Source organism: Enoplosus armatus, chromosome 7, assembly GCF_043641665.1.
Source record: "Enoplosus armatus isolate fEnoArm2 chromosome 7, fEnoArm2.hap1, whole genome shotgun sequence".
Taxonomy (NCBI): domain Eukaryota; kingdom Metazoa; phylum Chordata; class Actinopteri; order Centrarchiformes; family Enoplosidae; genus Enoplosus; species Enoplosus armatus.
In genome coordinates this window covers 21755797-21776583 of record NC_092186.1, presented here as the reverse complement: position 1 = coordinate 21776583, position 20787 = coordinate 21755797, and the positions used below count along the sequence as shown (strand labels likewise).

Here is a 20787-nt window from a genome sequence, read left to right as displayed (position 1 = left end):
CCTAATGAAAGGTCAGGTAGTCACGGATGGTACAGTTGCCGCTATTGTGCCTTCATAGGCAACGGTCATGCCTGCTGTTTTGTCATCTGCTCTGAAAGCAAAAACAGAGCACCAGGGGCCTTAATGTGTCAGGGCTTGTCCTTGCAGTGACCTTGACAAATATTGGATTCTCAGTCCAGCTGGACAGCTCTGGGGTTGTTGCAGGGACCTCATGGGGCCCACCAACTAAATGAGGAAGAGTTGAATGCTCTTATTTGACATACACAATATTACTACAGTGACAGAATTCATATGCTAAATCAGATAAAATATGTTTCTGGGCATGAAATAATTTAAGTGTGCATTGAAACTGACAAATGCATGAATAGAGACTGAGCTACAGAAATGAAACTTAGTCTACAGCCACTCTAGCGTCTCTGTTAGGCTGCACTAAATGCTAACGTCAGCAGGTTAACATGCTCACAATGACAATGCAAACATGCTGATGTTTAGCAGGTATAATGTTAACCATGTTCCCCATTTTGGTTTAGTGTGTTTAGCATTAACACTGAACACAAAGTACGGCTGAGGCTGATGGGAATGTCCTTAGTTTGCATGTATTTGGTCATAAACCAAAGTACTGGACAAATTCTGACCTGATGATGTTGCAAGATGGAAAAGTAAAGCTTCACCAAAGTCGCTACACTGCGTTCTGAGGACATCAATGTGTGTACCAAATGTCACGACACCCCATCCAATAGTTCCCTCTTTTTTTTCGTTTCAATCAAAACGTCAAATGTGAACGTCATGGTGGCGCTGGAGGAAAAGTACAAAGAGAATCCATCATGTGGGAATCACGTACATCTGTGCAACATTTTATGCCAATACATCCAGTAGATGTGGTGAAGTGAAAACACTGACCTGCTGGTGACGCTTGAGGGAAAGTCAAGGGATCACTGAAGTCAGCCACTGTACTCCATCCTCTGGGGACCATGAATGTTGGTGCAAAATTTCATGACCATCCATCCAATGTGTGTTGCGATATTTATGCTGCATGCCGCTGCAGCACAGCTAAAAATGCAAAAAAGCTTTTTAGGAACAACCTTTTATGTTAATAGCCTCAGTGGTTGTGGAATTTATTTCCTTTAGAGAAGCATGAAATCCTTCGACTTAGTTTAAAATACAATCATCTCAAAAATCTGACGAGGTTTGCATCAGGCGACAGAGATATGCTATGGACCAGACCACCACGTGCGCAGACAGTCCCACATACCAGACCCCCAAGGCGTGCTACACCAATAGTGCCAGCCAGAATAGCAATTTCTCCCAAAAACAATCAAAGTAAGTGAAGTGTGGATCATAGAGTCCCTCTGGCACGCCTGTGTGTTGCCTGGAGAGCAATGAAAGAATGTAAAAGGGCCCGAGCTCAAATCACGCACCAGTCAAACAAAGGAGGAGTAATAAGGCATTGCGAGAGCAGGAAAACTCTGAGCCTGCAAGTGATTTAAATCATGGGGCTGACAATACAGTGTGGTGTGTGTTTCTGTGTGCACTCGTGTGTCAGCTCTCATGGTTTGTGCCTGCAGTTGTGTGCAGTGCAAGTGGAGGAAGAAAGGCTCTGTTAGCCAAAGAAGTGTGTGTGTGTGTGTGTGTGTGTGTGTGTGCTTGTTTCACAGTTATTTCACTGTGTTATATGGTTTCTTAGACCTAGTTGGGTAGTTGTGTGTGTGTGTGTGTGTGTGTGTGTGTGTGTGTGTGTGTGTACACAGACACAGGAAGAAAAATACAAACACACACATGCTCACGCTGCCCTCTAACGATCTGTGTAAAATTGCAGCGGCAGGCTGGTGAAGCCTGTTCAGATTTCAGTTTAATTCTGTTCAGCTCCATCCCTTTCACCTGTGGAGATCATGCAGTGATCTACCGGTTTATTTTGCAGATAAGGCTTTATGCGTTGTGCTATGCAGAAAACAACTGGAAGGTGACTGACTTCACTCTTTTATCCTGTTGGCCTCACTTTCACCATCACAGGGCATGGAGTGCAGGCAGTTTTCTATATCAGCCTACAACAACGTGTTTATGTGAAAAGAATTACGGCACAATGTTGAATTCAGAAGTCTTGAGAAGCACTATTGTATTCTTTTCTTTCTGTTTACATCATCATGTCTTATGTGAGAGCAGGTCAGTGCACGTACGTGAGGTTTTACCTTTAAGTGCTGTCGGGGGCTTCAGTCTGGATGGTAAAGGAGCTTAAGTTCGTGTCAACTGTTTATTTGACTTTGAACAGGGTCCAGCAGCAAAGTGTAAAAGCTAAACCCGAGGTATTATTCTTACATGACCTTTTGTAAAGGTAGCGTTTTCTTGTCCTCTGTTGGAAGATTCAAACGTTTCTGGTTTTTGGATAAAGGAACGTTTGATTTGGCACTGATTACTGTACAGCCTCACCCAGCTCTTATGGAGCCTGACTGTTTTACTGCCGATGTAAAGTGAATGAATGTTGGCTTAGATTTCTTATCTCATGTCACTTGGGTACCATGTACAGCTTAGCTCAATATGAGTTAAACTACCAATAAAGAGTTTCATGCCAATACAGTATATATAAGTCGCACACGTTTACAAAGCAGTCAATAATAATAATTATCTTTATCTTTATTAGTCACAAGGTGCTTTACAGGTAGTGAAAATATGCAAACAAGTTACCATAGCCCTGAATTATAGCAACATTATCATTTTATAGCAGCTGTGCTAGTCCTTCAATCGACTACTGTCTTCTAAAATGTATTTATTGTATTTTATCTTCTCACTAGTAATGTGTATGTGTGTGTTTGTGTGTGTTAACTTGGACAAAAAAAATGTAAACTGTCAACTTTAATTGATGACTGAGTAATGCAACAGCTCGCCCTCATACATGGCTGCAGGATTTTAACACACACCTTCGCTATTTCACATCGCCGTTCCTGGTAAATCCAGAAGTAACTGACACTGACAAGTTCATATATAGCATGACGCTCCAAGGAGATGGTGTTTTGTTTTGTTTTTTTTGTTTTTTTTTTGTCACATCCCAAATCCCATGAAAAGACCAAAACCAATGTTGAATTCATCCTACTAGCAAGTATAGTCTGTGTAGCCAGAGTCTGATATAGCTTATTTAGTCCAAAAACAATTAAAAACACGTAAATGAGCCACACCGTTGCGCTGGCTGCACCATAAAGGGCAGCACACTTTAAAATCTTATATTGGGTGGATCTCTCAGTGTGGTTTAGAGCTACACCTCTTAAACTTTAAACCTCTCAAATTCTTTGTCTGTACCAGAAACACGCCTTTGAAATGTTACTGCTGGGTCTTAAATTCCTAGTAAGTCTGACGGCTCAGAAAGCTGAACTGACTCATAGTAGAAACAGCAGGAAGAGCTGAATGCCTCCGTACATGCTGCCCGCCAGAGAACCACCCAGTAATACCACATTTAGTTTCCCGTTGTGAGAGACTTATGAAGGCCTTGTGTATATCAGAATGTGTTGAGGCACTTCATCAAAATATCAAGGCCTTTCCATACAAAGTGATGACAGGTGCACATTAAGAAATAGCTGTTAGGTCCAGCTGCTCTGCAGATTTTCCTTCACTCTTTAGTCGCAACTTTACATTTTTTGGGGGGTTGAAGGATAATTAACTCCACGATTTATTCTCTCTCCACCACTTCCCTTTGTAACATCAGGAAACTGTGTATGGGTATGAAACTGAAATGAGACAATGCTCCTGCAACTTCTCTCTGCCTCGACCTGGCTGTCACACGAACGAACATACTGTACTGCACGAAAACGCTTAGTGGGAAAGGACTGCGCCGGTGTGTTGGAGTCTGGTGATTGTCAGCTGTGGCTGCTCTGTTCAAAGGCTTTTATACTATATAATAATAATAATAGACAGACAGACGGAGCTAACAGAGCCCATCCACCAGATGTGGAGTCTGACACACTCCAGTGTCTGTGCTGTCTGTCTGCAGCCTGTAGCTATACAATGCACGTGCTGACAAGCAGGCAACATACTGTACATATACACACAGACACCGAGTAGAATCAATAGGACATCTCTCCTTCATCATAAAGAGTTCTTCATTGCTCATCTTTTCTCTGTCTTTATTTCTATGTCTTTCTCACTTGCTCACTCGCCCCCACTGACCATCTCACAATCTATCAACCTAATATCCGAGGCCTGGCTTCAGTTTATCCCCTAAATGGCTTCTTCCACCTCAGACATCAGTTTTACGCCTTTCATAAAACAGCTCAGAAACCTGTGAAATCATTCTGACATTCAGAACTGTGTGCGTCATTAGACTCCAACTGTATCATCAAAGACTTGGACAGAACTGGGAACATTCCTCCATCTCTGTCCTAAAACTCATGATAAATAGTTTTGTCCTCTCCCAAGCTATGCAGTTGCTTTGATCCAAACTATTTCTGTGTCCACATTTGTCACTGCGTATCTCAAATGAGTGGACTTTCAGTAGCCTAGCAGCCCATTTCTCAACCTCCGTTTTCTCCCTGCCTTTTGAAGAGGAGGGAGGATTGTTTGTGTTAGCTTGAACCTGACCTGAGCCCATCGTGGCTTTATTGCTTTGAGAAGGACCCAGGACACTGTATACAGTATATGCTGGTGGGGCAGACTTGGAGAACAAGGGGATTCCTGCACAGGTAATGAAGTAAAACTCTGCATGGGCGGGTTTCTAGAGGAGAGGAAAAGAGACGAGGCAGAGAAGAGAAAAGGACAGATGATACTGCAATTTGATGAGAAGTTCTGATCCACCAAATGAAGCGCCATGATAACATCAGGGCCCACTGATATTACTGTAAACATATTCCATATGCTCTCACTGTCTCCACCTCCGCCTCCTTCGTTTCTCCTCTCCGCCTGTCTCGCCCCATCTCTTTTGATTTCCTTTCTTTTTCCTTTTTCTCTCTCCTTGTCTCTCATCCAGCTTCTCTCCTGCCCGCTTGTTGTTTCATTGAGGAATGCTCCGCTGAGGAGAGCATTTTGATCTTATTGCTGCTTTGACCTAAAAATGGAGGGAGGAGGGGTTTAAGGCTGCATATGTCCCCGATTACACCGCGGAGATGGCAGAGTAATTCACTGCTTCACTCAGCGACTGGTGGACGAGAAAGAGACGTCTAATCAAGGCCAGAGTACCCCAACGTGCTGCCAATTCTAACACATGCATAGACACCGCGCACACATGACTCTAGCAGACACACACACTCGCACACATTCAGAGGCTTGCTTCACACAGCTCACCACATTTGAAAGCTTATATTGCACAGATTTTGTCGCCCCACCCTTTCCCTTTAACTACTCTCCACAGCAGTCTCATAAAAATCGATAGTAAATAATAGACTCGACACCACACTCACTGTCACTGACGCTAGTGATCTTTAAGATGCAAACTAGCTAATGCACCCTTATCAGCAGGAAACCATTCTGGCTTTCAGAGCCACCTTTTCCCTCCATGTCCGATGTTGTTTTCTTACTACAGTTAGCGCGTGATAACACTATACAAATGGACTCAAGTCACCAGAATTGACTGATTCTCCTTAAAACGTAATGTATTTCCTCACAATTATCAAGTTCAGTTGACTGTACATCCATGGTTACAGTACAAACAGGAATCGAGTGCGCCTAATGCAGCGTAACATCCGCTGCTGCCAGTGTAAACAACTTCACACTGAGAAAACAGGGCTCCGCTAACCTATTGACTCCATGGCAACATTGCACTTCCTGTTTGCTTCACATGTGAGCATGATGGCATTTGTACTAAGGCATGTAGTGTCCCATAATCGTGGTTGTTATATCCCTGGGCCACCAAGATTTCCATTCTCGTACATATATTTATTGTGTGTCTAGAACATGCAAACCAAAAACAACTAGTCTAAATAAAAAGTTGTAATAGAAACTGCACTAGAGCATGTATAGTTCATGCCAAATAATGCCATATAACAAAATAGCAATTGATGGCATGCCAAAGAACTGTACTGACTATGCCGTGAGTCTGTAGAAAAGGAGTTAAAAAAAAAAATCAAAAACAGTCTTGGGTTCAAAGGTCTGGCACATTGATGAGAAGTAAGGAGCAGAAATAACATATGAAGGTGCATAGCAGGCTGTGGGATCCTGCACTCAGAGGGATCTAACAGATTTCATCTCTGCAACCTGGGAGATTCTGAACAGGAAATGAGGTAATACAATAGAGATCTTTGTGCCCGTAGTACTCCTTTAACACCTCTCTCTTCTCTGCGCCGCCATCTGCCTATCCTCCTTTCCATCGTCTGGGGTGGAGGTGGATCAGTCATGAAGTGTGTGTTTGAGAGAACAGGGTTTATGGGAGGTGAGGTGAGACTGTGTTTGGAGAAGCAAGCTGGGATGCTTTACAAGGTGTGCTTAGTCAGCCCCTGCACCAGTCATCCGGGGAAATGAGATGGAAATTACAACAAGCTTTGGAAATGTGAGACGAACTGTGATCATCTTTGTCTCTTTGTGGAAGATTTTGTATGTGTGTGTCTCTCTCTCTCTGTCTGGCACTCTTAGCTTTGCTCTTTTCTGTATTTTGCCCACTTTAATAATATCCAGGCTTCCTAAATCCCTCAGCCGCCTCCATCCCCTCGACTTTTTTTAAAGTTCTCCGTGTACAATCCACAAAGATGATTTTGGGTGGAAGTGTTTTCATAATCAGCACGCAGTTGCAGCCAATGGAAAACTACGTCAAATAGAGCGAGATCAGGCATGACGTTCCGCCCAGCACGGTTATTTGTTTTGAACTGTGTGTGAGGCCTCATGCATCATTATTCATCATCATAATAAATTGTTCTTGGTGCAAATTACCAATGATGACACTTTAACTTTACTAAAACAAGATTATTACTATTACTTTGGGTTTTCGTAGAAAACTGCAAAATGGATGTATGTACATAATTTATGAAGTTTGTCCACTTTTATGCCTTATAGACGGTCCGGCAAATTATACCAAGCGCTCCCCACATATCTTAGGGCCGTGAAACCAGAGTCACGTACATTTTAACCAGTTTTTTGCAGTTATTTTCTCCAACAGATTGGCATTCGGCTCGCCTGGTGTGTTTTTCCATGCTGAGTTTTCCATCATTCATCCCTCCGTATCCTGGCGAAACCTGCCTGCCTTTTCAGGATTTTTCTTCTTCTTCACACGTTCTTCCTCTCCTCCTCACACCCTGATGATTCTGAACGTACAAATCTTCCAGCCTGTTTCCATTCTGCGAGTTTCCCACAACGTCAAGTTTACCTTTTTATATCATCTCCTGTTTTCATCACTTACATCTGCCCGACATTTCTTCCTCTCCTTTCCTCTTTTGTTCTTCTCTCACATATTGTTGCCCTCTTTTTTTTTTTCTCTTTTTTTCCAAACTGAAGCAGATCGAGAGCAGGTGTCCCCCTCCATCCTCCTCAGTCCCCCTCCCTCTTCCTGACATTAGAGATGGGTCGAAGGGGAATTGGAAAGCAGGGCGTCTGTCTCTACAACACACACATAGGGTATACACACGCAAACACTTGAGGTCCATCTGGTTCTTCACTTATTAGGGCAGAAGTTAAATTTCATTATAAGAGAATCCCTTTTGACAAATCCTTCCCATTAAAGGAGCCTTTTGGGGCCCTGAATCACCTAAATCCTCCCTCACATGTGTAAAAAGCAGTATTCTTCTCCCAGTTTTGCTACTTATTTATGTTTAACTTACTATTTAATGTGATCAGGAAATACTTTGGAATAGTCAGTCCTTCCTGCGAGCTGGAACCGGACTACAAAGTTACCTTTTGGAGGTCATATCAATGCAGTTTTGATTGAAAGAAAGGACTGATTGGCAGAGCTGGACTCCTGCACAAAGTCCACTGTTTTCACTCTTACCAAACTAATTTTATACCAATGTTGTTTGGTGGGAAGTGGAAACATATTGTCTAAGGTTTTTTTTTCTGGTGGCAATAATATAGTAGTAGTTTTCTTAAAATATATATTACAAGCTCAGTTTTGAGTCAAAATGTTGGTATTATGCCAATACTGTAACCTTTATTGTACAAGGCAGGTCGTTAAAAGAGTAAAGATCTACAATTAGTCTTGCATGAAACCTTTTTTATGAGAAAACCAGAAAATCCCATCTGAACTACAGCCAGTCCCCTGCCTTAAGTTTTTTTTTTATTGGCCTGTATTACTTTTACTTGATTGCATCAATTTGTGTAGATGCCAGTGTGTGTATGTAAGTACAGAATTGACAGGATAGGAGAGTTTAGTCTTGTGTTTCCGCCAGTGACCTTATCCTAAACTGAGGTCACAGCATTGCTGTAATATTACATTGACATTATTTTTTTCACGAGACCAACATTTCACCACTGAATGAAACCACTTTGTGTTTTTCACACACTCATTGTAAGATCCCAAACATTGCAGATGAATTGCAACGTTTGAACTTGAGACTCAATGTGAAGACACTTCTAGAAGTGACTTCGGATCTACTATCCACTGTTTTCCTTTTATATCCAGTTTTTACTTGTCAACATTTACAGCACGAGCTCAGCCAGAGGGTTATTTTTAGATGACATGTCTTGTATCATCTCAGATCATAGGACGGCATGTGAGACTGAGCTCATAAAGCAGATCCATCACCACACAACATTACACGGGCAAAAGTGATTGTCCAATTGAGTTCATTTCACACACACATATAATATGTGCAGTCAATATTTTTTGATCTTGAGTGACTGCATGTCATGTCTTACCATCAACTTGTTAAATACATTTCTCACCCAGTGTTTGTATATTTTGAATCATGCTGTATCTCTCAGCACATTCTGAAAAGTGATGTGAAATCTGTTTTTCATGGTATGTGGAAAACCTCCCGTCCGGTTCCCCTGGCTCCAAATCTTTTTTTTTTTCTTTTGGAGTAGCGGAAAGTGTTTTGGACGCCGACAGTGTGGGTTTTCTCTCTGGCTTGTTTTCAGCTCTCTCTCTCTTCGGGGACACAAAGCTCTCACTTCTCCTTCCCACCACTCATCTCTCCCATCCTTTCTTTTCCTCTCTTCCATCCTTCTGTCTTCCTCATTAGCCGGCTGCCTCTTCCTCTAAACAAGTGGAGGAATGCGGGTGCTTATTTTCTTAACCTGGGATGAGGAGAGGTTCCCGCGGAGCATCGGTGTGATTGACAGGGAAGCGTGCTGGAAAGGCTCGGTGGTTCTCTGTTTGAGTCTCGCTGTTGGCCGCCCAGACTTGGCCTCCAATATAGAGCTGGAAAACCAAAGAATAAGAATAACACAGGACGTTTTTACTGGAATGAATATTTCTTTTGCGCGCATGACATTTCTTTCTCGCTCTGTCTACAGTATATCTTTCTGTGTCTCATTCGTCCCACTACTTGGTCTACTTGTTTGTCTCTATTTTAACGTCTTCCTCTTTCCCAGTCTAACTTTCTCTCTGGCCTGGAGTCAGATTTCTTGTGGCTGAGTCTGTCCTACAGCGTCAGCCTTTGAGAGTCATGACTTGATGGAGACACGATGTCTCACACCCAGTTTCCCATAAGCATCCCAGAATTATTCGTCTCAGTTTATCTGTGCAGTCAGAAGCCAGCATTCAGTGGCCCGTGTTACACATAAGGTCAATCAACTCAAGTCGTAGTCAAGAGAAAATGTGCAAACCTCAATGGTTACATGAATGGAGTTCTTGGTGGAAAACATCTACAGAGCTTAAAAAACAAAAAAGACTTTGAACAATTTGTTTTACTTGTATGATTGATAATATACAATACAATACCGAATGGCATTATTTATATAATGTGATGATAATGATATTTTTGTGTGTGTTTTGAATTCATTCATGCTTTAGAGTCAAAGCAACCATGACTGTGGCCTGATGGAAGACAGACCGGTAGCATTCTGGCTAATAAAGCTAATGTTTTCCAAATGACACCGTCACTGTGCTTGACCTGTCATTTAAATCAAACATCATTAGCTTGAGATGGTCACGCTCTGTGTTTCATTAGTAGTGTTTGGCCTAAATGCTCTCAGTGGTTTAAGCTGGCCTGCCAACACTTCTCAGTCATTATACGTCCTACAGACAAGGCGAGATTCAGCCTGGCGAGTGAGGGAATACCAACAGACGTAAAGAATGGTTTTGGAATGGCGCCCAGCTCAACTGTAGTCACATGATGTCTAAATCCGAGTCACGTTTGAAATCCAGCAGCATTATCCTGGCGTTCCCAGATTCCATCTGCTGGGGCCTCTCCATTTTGATTTGTCATCCTTGAGGAATCTGGGAATGCCGGCAGTGAGCTTATGGAGTGTGTACGTGTCCCTGGCTGCACCTGAGCGCGCGCACACACACACACACACACACACACACACACACACACACACACACACACACACAAGCACAGGCAGGCATGCAACATGTCATGTGTCTTATTCACACCATTACTACTGTTGGCACACATGATACACTATTTACAGAAAAGTCACGTACAAAAAGCCAAGCGAGATGACTATATTCATGTCCCACACACAGACAGCCTGACTGACTTCAGCTCCAAGTCTTAAATCTTACATTCCACACCTGACCCACGACTCATCGAGACCTCAACACGGACATAACGTGCAACGTATTTGCGCCATTGAACGCCATGCTCATTCTGCACAATGCACTGAAGTAGCACATCCTCTGCAATAACGTGACACACTGACATGCAGGTGTGATGACTCCATTCACATTCCACAGACAGATGAGCAGACAGACGGCTACCGCTGCAGATTACGTCAAGGTCTCGGGGCTCAGTCTATCTGCTTGGAAGTGATCAGGTTTTCCAGAAAGCTGAGCGCTTGCACACGCACGCACGCACGCACGCGCGCGCTCACACACACACACACACACACACACACACACACACACACACACACACTAGTACTGGACCTGTCAGGTGAAAACAGATGAGCTGCACAGTAGGTGGTAACATGCTTGTGCACATTCCCTACTAGTCTGCTTACACCGCTGGTAACCGGAGCCGAGGGGAGCCTCACCCAAAATGGGCTAACCAGGCCTTATACATCAGCGTGGTTTCCATTGCAGAGCCTCACAGGGACAGCAGGGGCTTGTGCATCAGCCTGTTTGACCTATGAGTAGTTCTACAGGGCCAAATAGGGCACAGCATGGAGTTACTCCAAGAGCAAAGTTTCAGTCATGACCAAACAGACAAACGTGTAAGATGGACTTATTATAAACTAGGATGCATAATGCATAACAAGCCTCTCCCTGGAAGTGTGAAATTGCCTTCACTGTACATAAATCCAAACAAACCCAATAGACTTAAGTTCATTACCGAACGCCAGCCCTCCGTAAAAAGACCAGCAGTTATTGAGTTGTCTGCTAAAGCTAGTCGATATGGCTGAAATAAGGAGTTTCCATGTATATCCAGACATGGCAAATACTGTATATGCACATTCAGTACATAAAATGAGTTCCCACTTATCAGACAAAACTTCACATACTTACAAGAAGTCCACTCCTACTCCATTTTGATGAGATGGACTTATTTTTAATTATAATTTGCTTGGAATCATTACTTATAAAGCACAATAACATCCCTTTATGATTTGACTCTACTGAAAGTCGATAGAAAATCAATAAACGATAATATTGGATTATGCCCAGCCCTGGTGTCAGAGACGCTACTATAGGATAGCACAGAACTACTATAGGGTTTCAGTGCACGTAGTGGAACCCCCCCCCCCCCCCCCTCTCTCTCTCTCTCTCTCTCTCTCTCTCTCTCTCTCTCTCTCTCTCTCTCTCTCTCTCTCTCTCTCTCTCTCTCTCTCTCTCTCTCTCTCGTATCGCGTGTGGTTAGACAGAGTGGTGGCGGGAGATGACATTAAACTACTGGTCTTGATTTAAACTACAACAGGAAAATCCCCTTTGATGCCTCCAATGGAAATGGAAATTCTCATTTTGCTTGTCACTCCCAGAGAGGTCAGAGGTCAGGGTCTGCTCCAGACCAGGAGTTGTCGTTCTTAAGGACTCCACCCTGCTGTCCACTCAGCCGTGCTCTCCACCACGGACTGAGGAATGCTGGGCAGTGACAGTTGTCGGTGCGAGTCTGACGCTGTGAGAAAAATTTCAGTCGGAGCGACGTGCTGAACCTTCTCAGCCCTTGTTGGTCTGTGTCAGCTTTTTAGCTTGTTCTGGGTGTCCTCAGGTTTCCTCTGAAGTAGCTCAGCAGCAGTCTGAAAACGCTGTGAGAGTGCTCCGGAGTTCAGATTTAATTTTCGATACTCAAATATCAGTGCAGATCATACAATAGGTTTACTTGCTCCCTCAAAATGCCTTTGTCTCTGAGCAGCGTCTCCAGAAAGAACGTACAAGCTCCATAATATTTTCACGAAAAGTTAAAGAAACAGCCACTTTTAGTTTTACACAAAGAGCCACAAAGTTTCCTCCAACATTTATTGAGAATTTGTGGTCGAGCCAAACTGCAATGCAGCTTTCCCAAACATGTAGTATAAGTTGCATCAAACATCCCCCCTTGCTCAACTCTGTGTGATTTTTGGAGGGGAAGCAATAGTTTTTTTCTTTTTTCTTTTTTCAAACTGTGCTTTTTGACGTTAGAGCAAATGTCTGTTGTAACTTGAGCTCTTTCTTTCTCTTGTTGTCTATTGTTCTGATCCAAGAAGGCAAGCCTCCTGTCATCTACCCTGCTCACATCTCTCTCCGCCGCTCAGCCCTCCCGCCTCTCCCTCTCTCTCACCCCCCTCTGTGGTCTTATAAGGTTACACAGCAGAACTTTCTGAGACGCTGCAGGACTGTGTGTGTGTGTGTGGTGTGTGTGTGTGTGTGTGTGTGTGTGTGTGTGTGTGTGTGTGTGTGTGTGTGTGTGTGTGTGTGTGTGTGTGTGTGTGTGTGTCTGTGTGTCTGTGTGTGTGTGTGTTAGTAAGTCCTGTGTTCTTTGGTCCATGATGTCCTCAGGTGAACACTCTAAGTCCCTGAACTGGGCCTGCTTTTATTCCTCTTTATGCTCCACTTGAGCCTGGGAACAAACACCTGCACACACACACACACACACACACACACACACACACACACACACGCACATGCACAGGTACACATTGGCTGTATCCAAAATCACTCCTTATTTACTATATAGAGTTCTATATTTACTGTCCGCCATCTTATTTGAGTGTCCGAACTGTTGTCAACTCTACATCTGGCAGTGATGACGCAAAGTGAATTCACTGCTCACTATTGACTAAACTGTCTATTATGTAGGGAACGAGGGTGAGACATTTTGGAACAAATCCCTGAACTTAGTTGGAAGAGAAAACAAACGGTTATTTCCCAAAACTGTCAGCAGTTTACAGACTGACTTCCTTGTCCAGTTTTTAAGTGGCGTACGCACAAACATTTCCTGTACAAAATAATTATCACTGAGATTTCGGCTTAAAGTGTTTTTCAGATAACAAGCTGACCGCTTGGTTTCACAACGTGTCAAATCATCTAACCGCTTGTATTTCTTGCCCGAGTGGCCTTTGTTGTAGCGGTGTTGCCGTGTTCCCAGATCTCACCGGTTACTTTGGCATCTACAATGTTGTCTGATCTTACACACATGGCCAAAACTGCAAAAATAAGACCCAAGTGGGAATTTCAGTCACTAGAATTACCGTCTACCTGCGTGTTTCCTGTCTCCTCCTTCCCTGTGGCTGGCTGGCCATCAGTCCCTGGACTCTGTGATGCCCATGTATGACCAGAGTAACAGTTGTTTACATCTGACAAAATGATGGTGAATAAACTCTCCAGCCAACACAAACCAGCACTCCGCCTGGTGAGATTTTTTTATTTTTTATTCTCTATTTTTCTGTCTTTTTTCAGCACTCACATTTTCCAAGTCTTCTTCCATTTATCTCCAAGTCCTCCACTCTCCTTTTCTTCTCTCCCTCGCTCTTCACCACTGTCTCGTTTTTTTCCCCCTCTTCCTCTTGGCATGAAAAATCTTTATTCTCTCAAACCCCTGTCCTCTCGCCAAGACTGTAACTTTCCGCTCCTTTCCCAATCTCGAGCCTAATTGCGCTAATAATTCATTAAGGCAGCTTGAGCCCTATATGGTGCTCAGTCTGGTTCTGGATGAATGCCACGGTCGGACATTAGCTGCTTATGTCACTCTTCTCGTGGCCGCAACTGCACAGTTGAGTATACAAGAGGAAGAGATGTTCACATAAATACTTTAACTACTTCCTTTGGATAAGCTTGCTGGAGGGATGTAAGATGGGGAAAATCAAAGCAGGATTGGGGGAAGATTTTTTGCAGTACAAGCACTTTCATTTAGAAAATAAAAAGACAGAGAAGGTAAGGACACAAGAAGAGAGAAAGGAACTTGCAGGATGGAAAGTGAGATATGACGTAGGCAAATTGGAGGAAATGATTATCATTCCTAAATTTTCCTCATCTACACACATCTCTCCTCCACCTCTTTAAGACAGAAATATGTCATAGCTATATCATGAAAATGGTGGGTTTGCTGTTCTTCCAGATAACCCCAGAGTTAGGTCAGTTTTCCAGCTAATAGGGAAGGAAGAGGACCTCGGGAGAGGCCCTAATAACAGAGCGGGAGAGCTCATACATCAGTCTCACTCACCACACCAACCAGCCTGGCTCCAAACACAGCCCCCCCAGACCATATAACAGCATATTAGTTGCAACACATAACCGCTCAAATTGAACATTTCTGATTTTGGTTCAGCTTTACCCTCTGAGGGCTCCCTCTTTCTCACTTTCCCCTTGGCTCTTCTTTGCTTTCCTCCAGGCCTCTCGCCCTTATTCCCATGCCTTTTTGAGTTCTGCGCTAATTCCCATATGCTGCTGTCACAGTAAAGTCACACCAAATTCTCAGAGCTTTATAGGGGTTAAGCTCATGTCCCTGCGCGATTTTTATCATCATAAGCCAAATACAGCTGGATGAGGATCACAGGCTGCTCTCATGGAACTTTCTGTGTGGAGATTTGATGTCTGGACTTCTCAAAGGCACCTTCATGTTAACCATTTACTGTGTTTTTTGCCACCAGGATGGCAATTGAGTGACACTCAGTTGCAAATGAAAGAAGAGAAAACTTTCAGTTGTATGAAATGTGCAATAACAGCCAAGATGGGGAAGTGATACTATAATAAAGGCTGTCAAGCATCCAGATATTTGAGTGTTCACTGCCATACCAAAATGGCCTCTGCAGTTTTAACATATCACTGCTGACATGCTATGGGAATATGTGCACGGCTCTGTGACCCAGGTTATATTGCTTTTCTTTGAAGGTACTTAAAAGGGAAATTACTGTAAAATTAGGGTTTTTAACTGTTGAGATAATCTTCATTTTTAATAAAAACCAATGGACAGAGATGGTATCAGTGCGCAAATGGTTCTGGGAAGCTGACATGTGGCAGCTTTAGAAATGGAAGGGATGTGAAATGGTAGACAGCCAGCTAAAAGGAGACTGGAGAGACCGCACGAAACAGACCTGGACCGATGCTGGTACATCCTCTTACAAATGTCATTAAAATTGAATTGAAAATTGAAAGAAAAAGATGCTAGCCGCAGTCTCAAGTCAAATTTAGACCCTTTGTCTGGCACTTTGTACCAGTATGAGTCAGTATTTCAGCTCAAACCAAACAAAATTCACAGTACTAGTTTCTTCTTTTTTCATCTAAATAAACCTTTGATCCTTTTTCAGTGATCCATACTAGCAGACCAGCATCCGTATAATACACACGTCCAGTTAACATATGGGAGACCGTCAGAATCAGGATCATGATCCAATCAGGGGCCAGAACCACAACTGCAAGAACCATGGATCTAAACTGACACAAGTCCTGTGAAGGAGCCTATTTTTAGGTCCTCATTAACAAATGGGCGCATTACAATTGCTTCCCTCTGTTCCGAAGAAACATTAGAAAGCTAATCTCAAAATTACTCCGCAGATCATCCCAGATATTCCAGATGATTGTCTCAATGAAAGAGAACTAACAGATGTGACCTAAATAGAGGAGCGATAAAGTGAAAAAGAGAGGGGGAGGGGTGGGGTGCGGTGGGGGGTGGTAGACTGTCTTATCTGCAAAAGTAATATCAATAAAATCACCTGTGCCTGTTTGTTCCTGGAAAGAAATATGAGTGGACTGACCTGAAATTGCAATAGAAAGTATACCACCATTTCTTATCAAAATGATGCAGCTGTGCCTCCTCCATATTGTTTTTATAAACTTCCTCATAGTACACCTTTCCCTCCTCCCCCCTCATTCCCCTTCCCTTGTACTCCCTTGTCCAGCCCCTCTACTGAACCCTCACCTGGCTGCACTTGGCTAGCTTTGTGTTAGTGAAAGCTAGTGAGCCGTAACGTCCCCTCTCCTCTGTCCTTTGTGAACCACAAGAGCTCTGTGTTTCTTTAAGCCCATCAACCCAGAACACAGAGAGAATTTAGAGTCACCTCGGGGCCAAGACTTGCTATAATACGCTGTCATGTAAGGAGCCTCCAGGAACAAACCAGCACGTCTTTTGGGGTCCCATAATAACTCAACTCAGAGGCTTATTAAAGCAAAGGATGAAGATATTCTCAGGGGGCATAACAACCCAGCTAGCAGAGATTATTAGTTAAGTTTGAATAGAAAATAAACCTCAGTTTAAAGAGATTACATAATGAACATACACCTATCTTTATTTGTATATGAACCCGCCAGTGTTTGCTACATATCAGTAACAATCTTCACCATAAGTCATAAAGCTGTGAGCCTGTTGCAGAGCCTCCAGACTCCCTCACTAACAGGTGCAGAGGCCCAAAGTGCTGCTCATTAGCACAGCTCATTTCACAAGCGCCACCACAAAGTCGTTACCACCCTGTCACAGCACGTGTGAACCAACACATTATCACCCAATTAGCATGACCCCGTGTCAGGCGCCGAGTCCTGACTCTCTCTCCTCACGCCCCCCCCCCCCCCCCCCCCCCCCCCGACTGTCACCTTGCGTGCAGCACACGCAACAATAATGGTTTCAAGTTGTAAATTCATGAATAAACTGTTTAAAAGCGTGCTTTTTAAGTGTGCTGCTGAAACATATGCGAGTGCAGCACAGGCAAGGTTAGGTTTGCAGATACATTTGTACAGTCGTATCAGAGCACATGCTTGCATTTTTGCATGTGTTTGTGAGATGCATGCCCTCAGTTGGCTGGCAGCCATTTGCTCGTTCATCACGTTAAACTATCCCAGCCTGCACTCACACGCAGGCACACACACACACACACACACACACACACTGGGGTCAGACTGAAAAGCAGACCTCATTGTAACCGTGAGATAATGTATGTCAGTTGTCTGGTGTCCAAAGAATCACCAGAGACTGTTTCAGGTCCCATCCTTGTCAGTCCTGCATGTTGAAGTCCTGCGCAGGCTTTTTCATTTGTCAGGAATCACCTTGTGACCCGTGGCAGTGCACACTGAAGCCCATTTTCTGTCTCCTCTCCCCTGTAATGAAAAGCAGGGGGCCGCTCTGTCGTCAGCTGGTAATAATGCAGCATTAGGGTCCACATGGCTCACTGATAGGCTCCCTGTATACATTCAAACCTTTGATCTACACGAGCAAATTTACAAGGCTATCGCCAGCGTGGTTTTGCATTGAAGATGGAAAACTTTTACATAGAAAAGTGGCTGCAACGTCGTGATTGTTTCTTTCACAAATAATATGATTAAAGCAGCATTCGCCACCACACAGATGTTTACCTCATTATTTGACTTAAAGAGTATAGCCTTTCTGCTGTTTTGAATTTAGGGGCATCCATTTGGCTGAGCATGTTAAGCACTTAGCTGGTAATTCACATACTCCGGTCCAATTGGTCAGTTGTTTTCTCCTGTAACCATTATACTGGAGCACGACAGAGTATTTCGTTTTCCGAGGGATGTTTCCACGCATAGTTTTTTCATTCGAGTCACACGTTTAAGTTTTACCTTACAGACTAGGGAAGCAGCTGATTATGACAATCGGTTTTCCCTATATTTAGTTTGAAGTAGAACTCTGTGCTACTGTTTGCCAAGGCAATGAAAATGATTGTGGGTCACTCACTGCGTCAGAGGACATTTGCCTAAAGTTGAACCTTTCTCAACTTCCCCACTTGGCACCACTGGGCGACTTTTGATTCGTTGAGCAGCGTTGGCAGCATGTTTTTCGAGGTTCAGTTCACATTGAGTGGCATCCTGTCGCAATTTCAGTGTTTCAGTCTGTATTTGTGAAGTGGGCTGGAGCTCGCAGCTTGTCGTCGTCTTCACTTGCTCTGCCACTTTTATTGTAATTGCAGGGTTTCACGATCCATCTAGTGACATAACAATGGAAAGTGGGAGGACCCGACAGTCAGAAACATGCTAATAGTCTTCTCCATTTCCTCTGTTTACAGGGTCTGAGTTTCCCCAAGACCCCAGTGTGCTAGCTACCACTTCATGGAACACCTCTAGTGATGGTAAATGCACACACGCAGGGCTAAATGTCATCACATGCTTCTTTCCAGCAGAACTGTAATAGCTGTGAACACATCTGTTACAAGCAATACATGATGATATGTTCACAGTGCATTTTACACACAATGCAATGAACTGTATCCCCGCATGCGCTGTCTGAAATTACACTCAATGATGTGTTAAAAATGACGCATCCTCTGCGAATGGTCGCCTTCAGCGACCCAGACAACGCCCACTGTCCCAGGGTGGGCCACTATGGAGGATAATTAATGGAACGAATTACACATTCATCTACTCAACATGTGGGGATACAGCCACAGGTGCACTGCATTTCCCTAATTTCCACTGACCTACTTTTAAAGCTTAAAATCTCCTAAACCTTTGTCCATATATTCAAAGTGTCTTTCAGCCCAACTTCTGTGGTGACCCCCAATTTACCAATCCATACTCGTAGACAAGAAGCTGCACCGCACTGGTGTGCTCAAGGTCTCCAGGAGTTTCACAGTTGTGGAGAACCAACTGTGGGATTCAGTGTGGAGATGAACACGCCTTAAAGGCTGCTTGGTTCTCCTGCATAGCCTTGGTCAGCTCATTCCTTCCCTTCCTTAATCAATAAGGATTCTTGCCAGTTTATTAAAATGATGTATTTTGTGGTGAGGATGGGCATGTCTCCTGGAGCTGCCCAGTTTTAGATCAGCAGATCCTGATGGAGGAAGCATATAAAACTGCTGTTAGCACTGCAGGAACGACTGAGTCAGATCCATAAAGTTTTCTGGATATATCCTTAATACTGTTGCCCAGACTTATCAGTAAAATCAGTAAAATCTCACTTCCTCTCCTCCGTTTCCCCTGGGCTCGGGAGACCGACATCCGCCGAATCCCCCGCGAAGATACCCCGACCGAGAAGATCCTCAACATGGGACTTTATTGAACTTGACCTTTATTTTTGCTCTCTCATTTTGTCTGGTTTGTTTAATTCATCTCTTGCAAAGCCAAGTCTCCCACAACATCCGTCCCACAGCGGATTCTGTGTACACAAAAACAGACATTGTTAAACACACAGGCAAGAATGAAGACGGTAGTTTCTGGACATGATTGAGCAGTTTAGCCAAGATAATGATTATGGTGACCAATCAAGGATGTTTAAAAAGTCATAAATACAACGAGGAGTAGTTCAAAACAAATCATAGAAACAGTTTTGTTTTTCCACAACAACATGAAATATGAAAACCTACAAAGGCTCCACGTGTGCGTGCTCGCACCCATGTGTTCATAGTAGTGTATCTGTGTGTGTGTCATTTCGAGATCTGCCCCATGACTAACATCTGTTTCTTATCTGATGGATGGATGGTGATTGCACCACTTGTTTTGTCTGCAGGCAGGGGATGGTTTTGATTGACCAAGCAGACAGCATTCAGGTAGCGTGGCTCTATCAGTATGCATCAGTAGCAGGAAGTTATCATGCTGAAAGAGGCTCATTATTGGGCTGAAATCAGGGGTGATGATAGTTTACTGAACTCATTTTCCCCGGGGTTTCCTTTCTTTCATTCTTCCTTTCGTTTTCTTTGTTTCATTTCATCCTTTTGGCTTCCCTTACTTCCTTTCCTCTCGCTCTTTTTCTCTGTTGGAGAGTGACCCAACTTTAATGAAATTCACCTTTAGCCATAGCTGGCAATGCTACAGTCCCAGCTCCTCAGTGTATCCACTGAGCATGTTTAGTTAGCTGTGCAGCCACTCAGGTTTCTGTGTCTGCGTCTTGCTGAGAGCAGCCTGCCTCAGCTTTACTCTCGTGTGTGTTATTGAATATAGACATATATTCACATATAGAATGCAATGCTGCTGGTGAAATGAAAAGGTATTGTGTAACTTGGAACATGCATAGTGTGTGTGTGTGTGTGTGTGTGTGTGTGTGTGTGTGTGTGTGTGTGTGTGTGTGCGTTGCGGTTGTGTGGGTGTGCATGTGTTTACATTTGTGTGCCTGCATGTGAATGTTTGATTGTACAGAACCACTGCGAGCAAATGCAGGCTGATGACAGGGCACCATTTAGTCGCCTGCCACATTAAAGGGACAGTCCGCAGCACTCCCGGTGCCAAATACCACAACACTCACCACGCCACAATCACATACAGAATGACACTGGCAGGACATCTTCGTCCTCTTCTCTCTCTTCCTCCTCACCTCTCCTCTCATCGTCTCCTCTTGTCTCTTTATTCCCTCCCTCTGCTCCCCACTGCTTTATTGTCAGTTATTATAACAGCTAATGAAGTGTGCAGGCACACAGCTCCAAAGACCA

General features: G+C 43.6%; 1 protein-coding gene across 1 annotated transcript in view; it reads left to right on the top strand.

The window, feature by feature from the left end:
• ror1 (receptor tyrosine kinase-like orphan receptor 1) overlaps positions 1 to 20787 on the top strand; it is a 112249-nt gene that overhangs the window by 57979 nt on the left and 33483 nt on the right. Inside the window, exon 2 of the mRNA XM_070909103.1 lies at positions 18433 to 18495. Within this exon, the coding sequence (XP_070765204.1) occupies positions 18433 to 18495 (63 nt within the window). The remainder of the gene's footprint in view (positions 1 to 18432; positions 18496 to 20787) is intronic.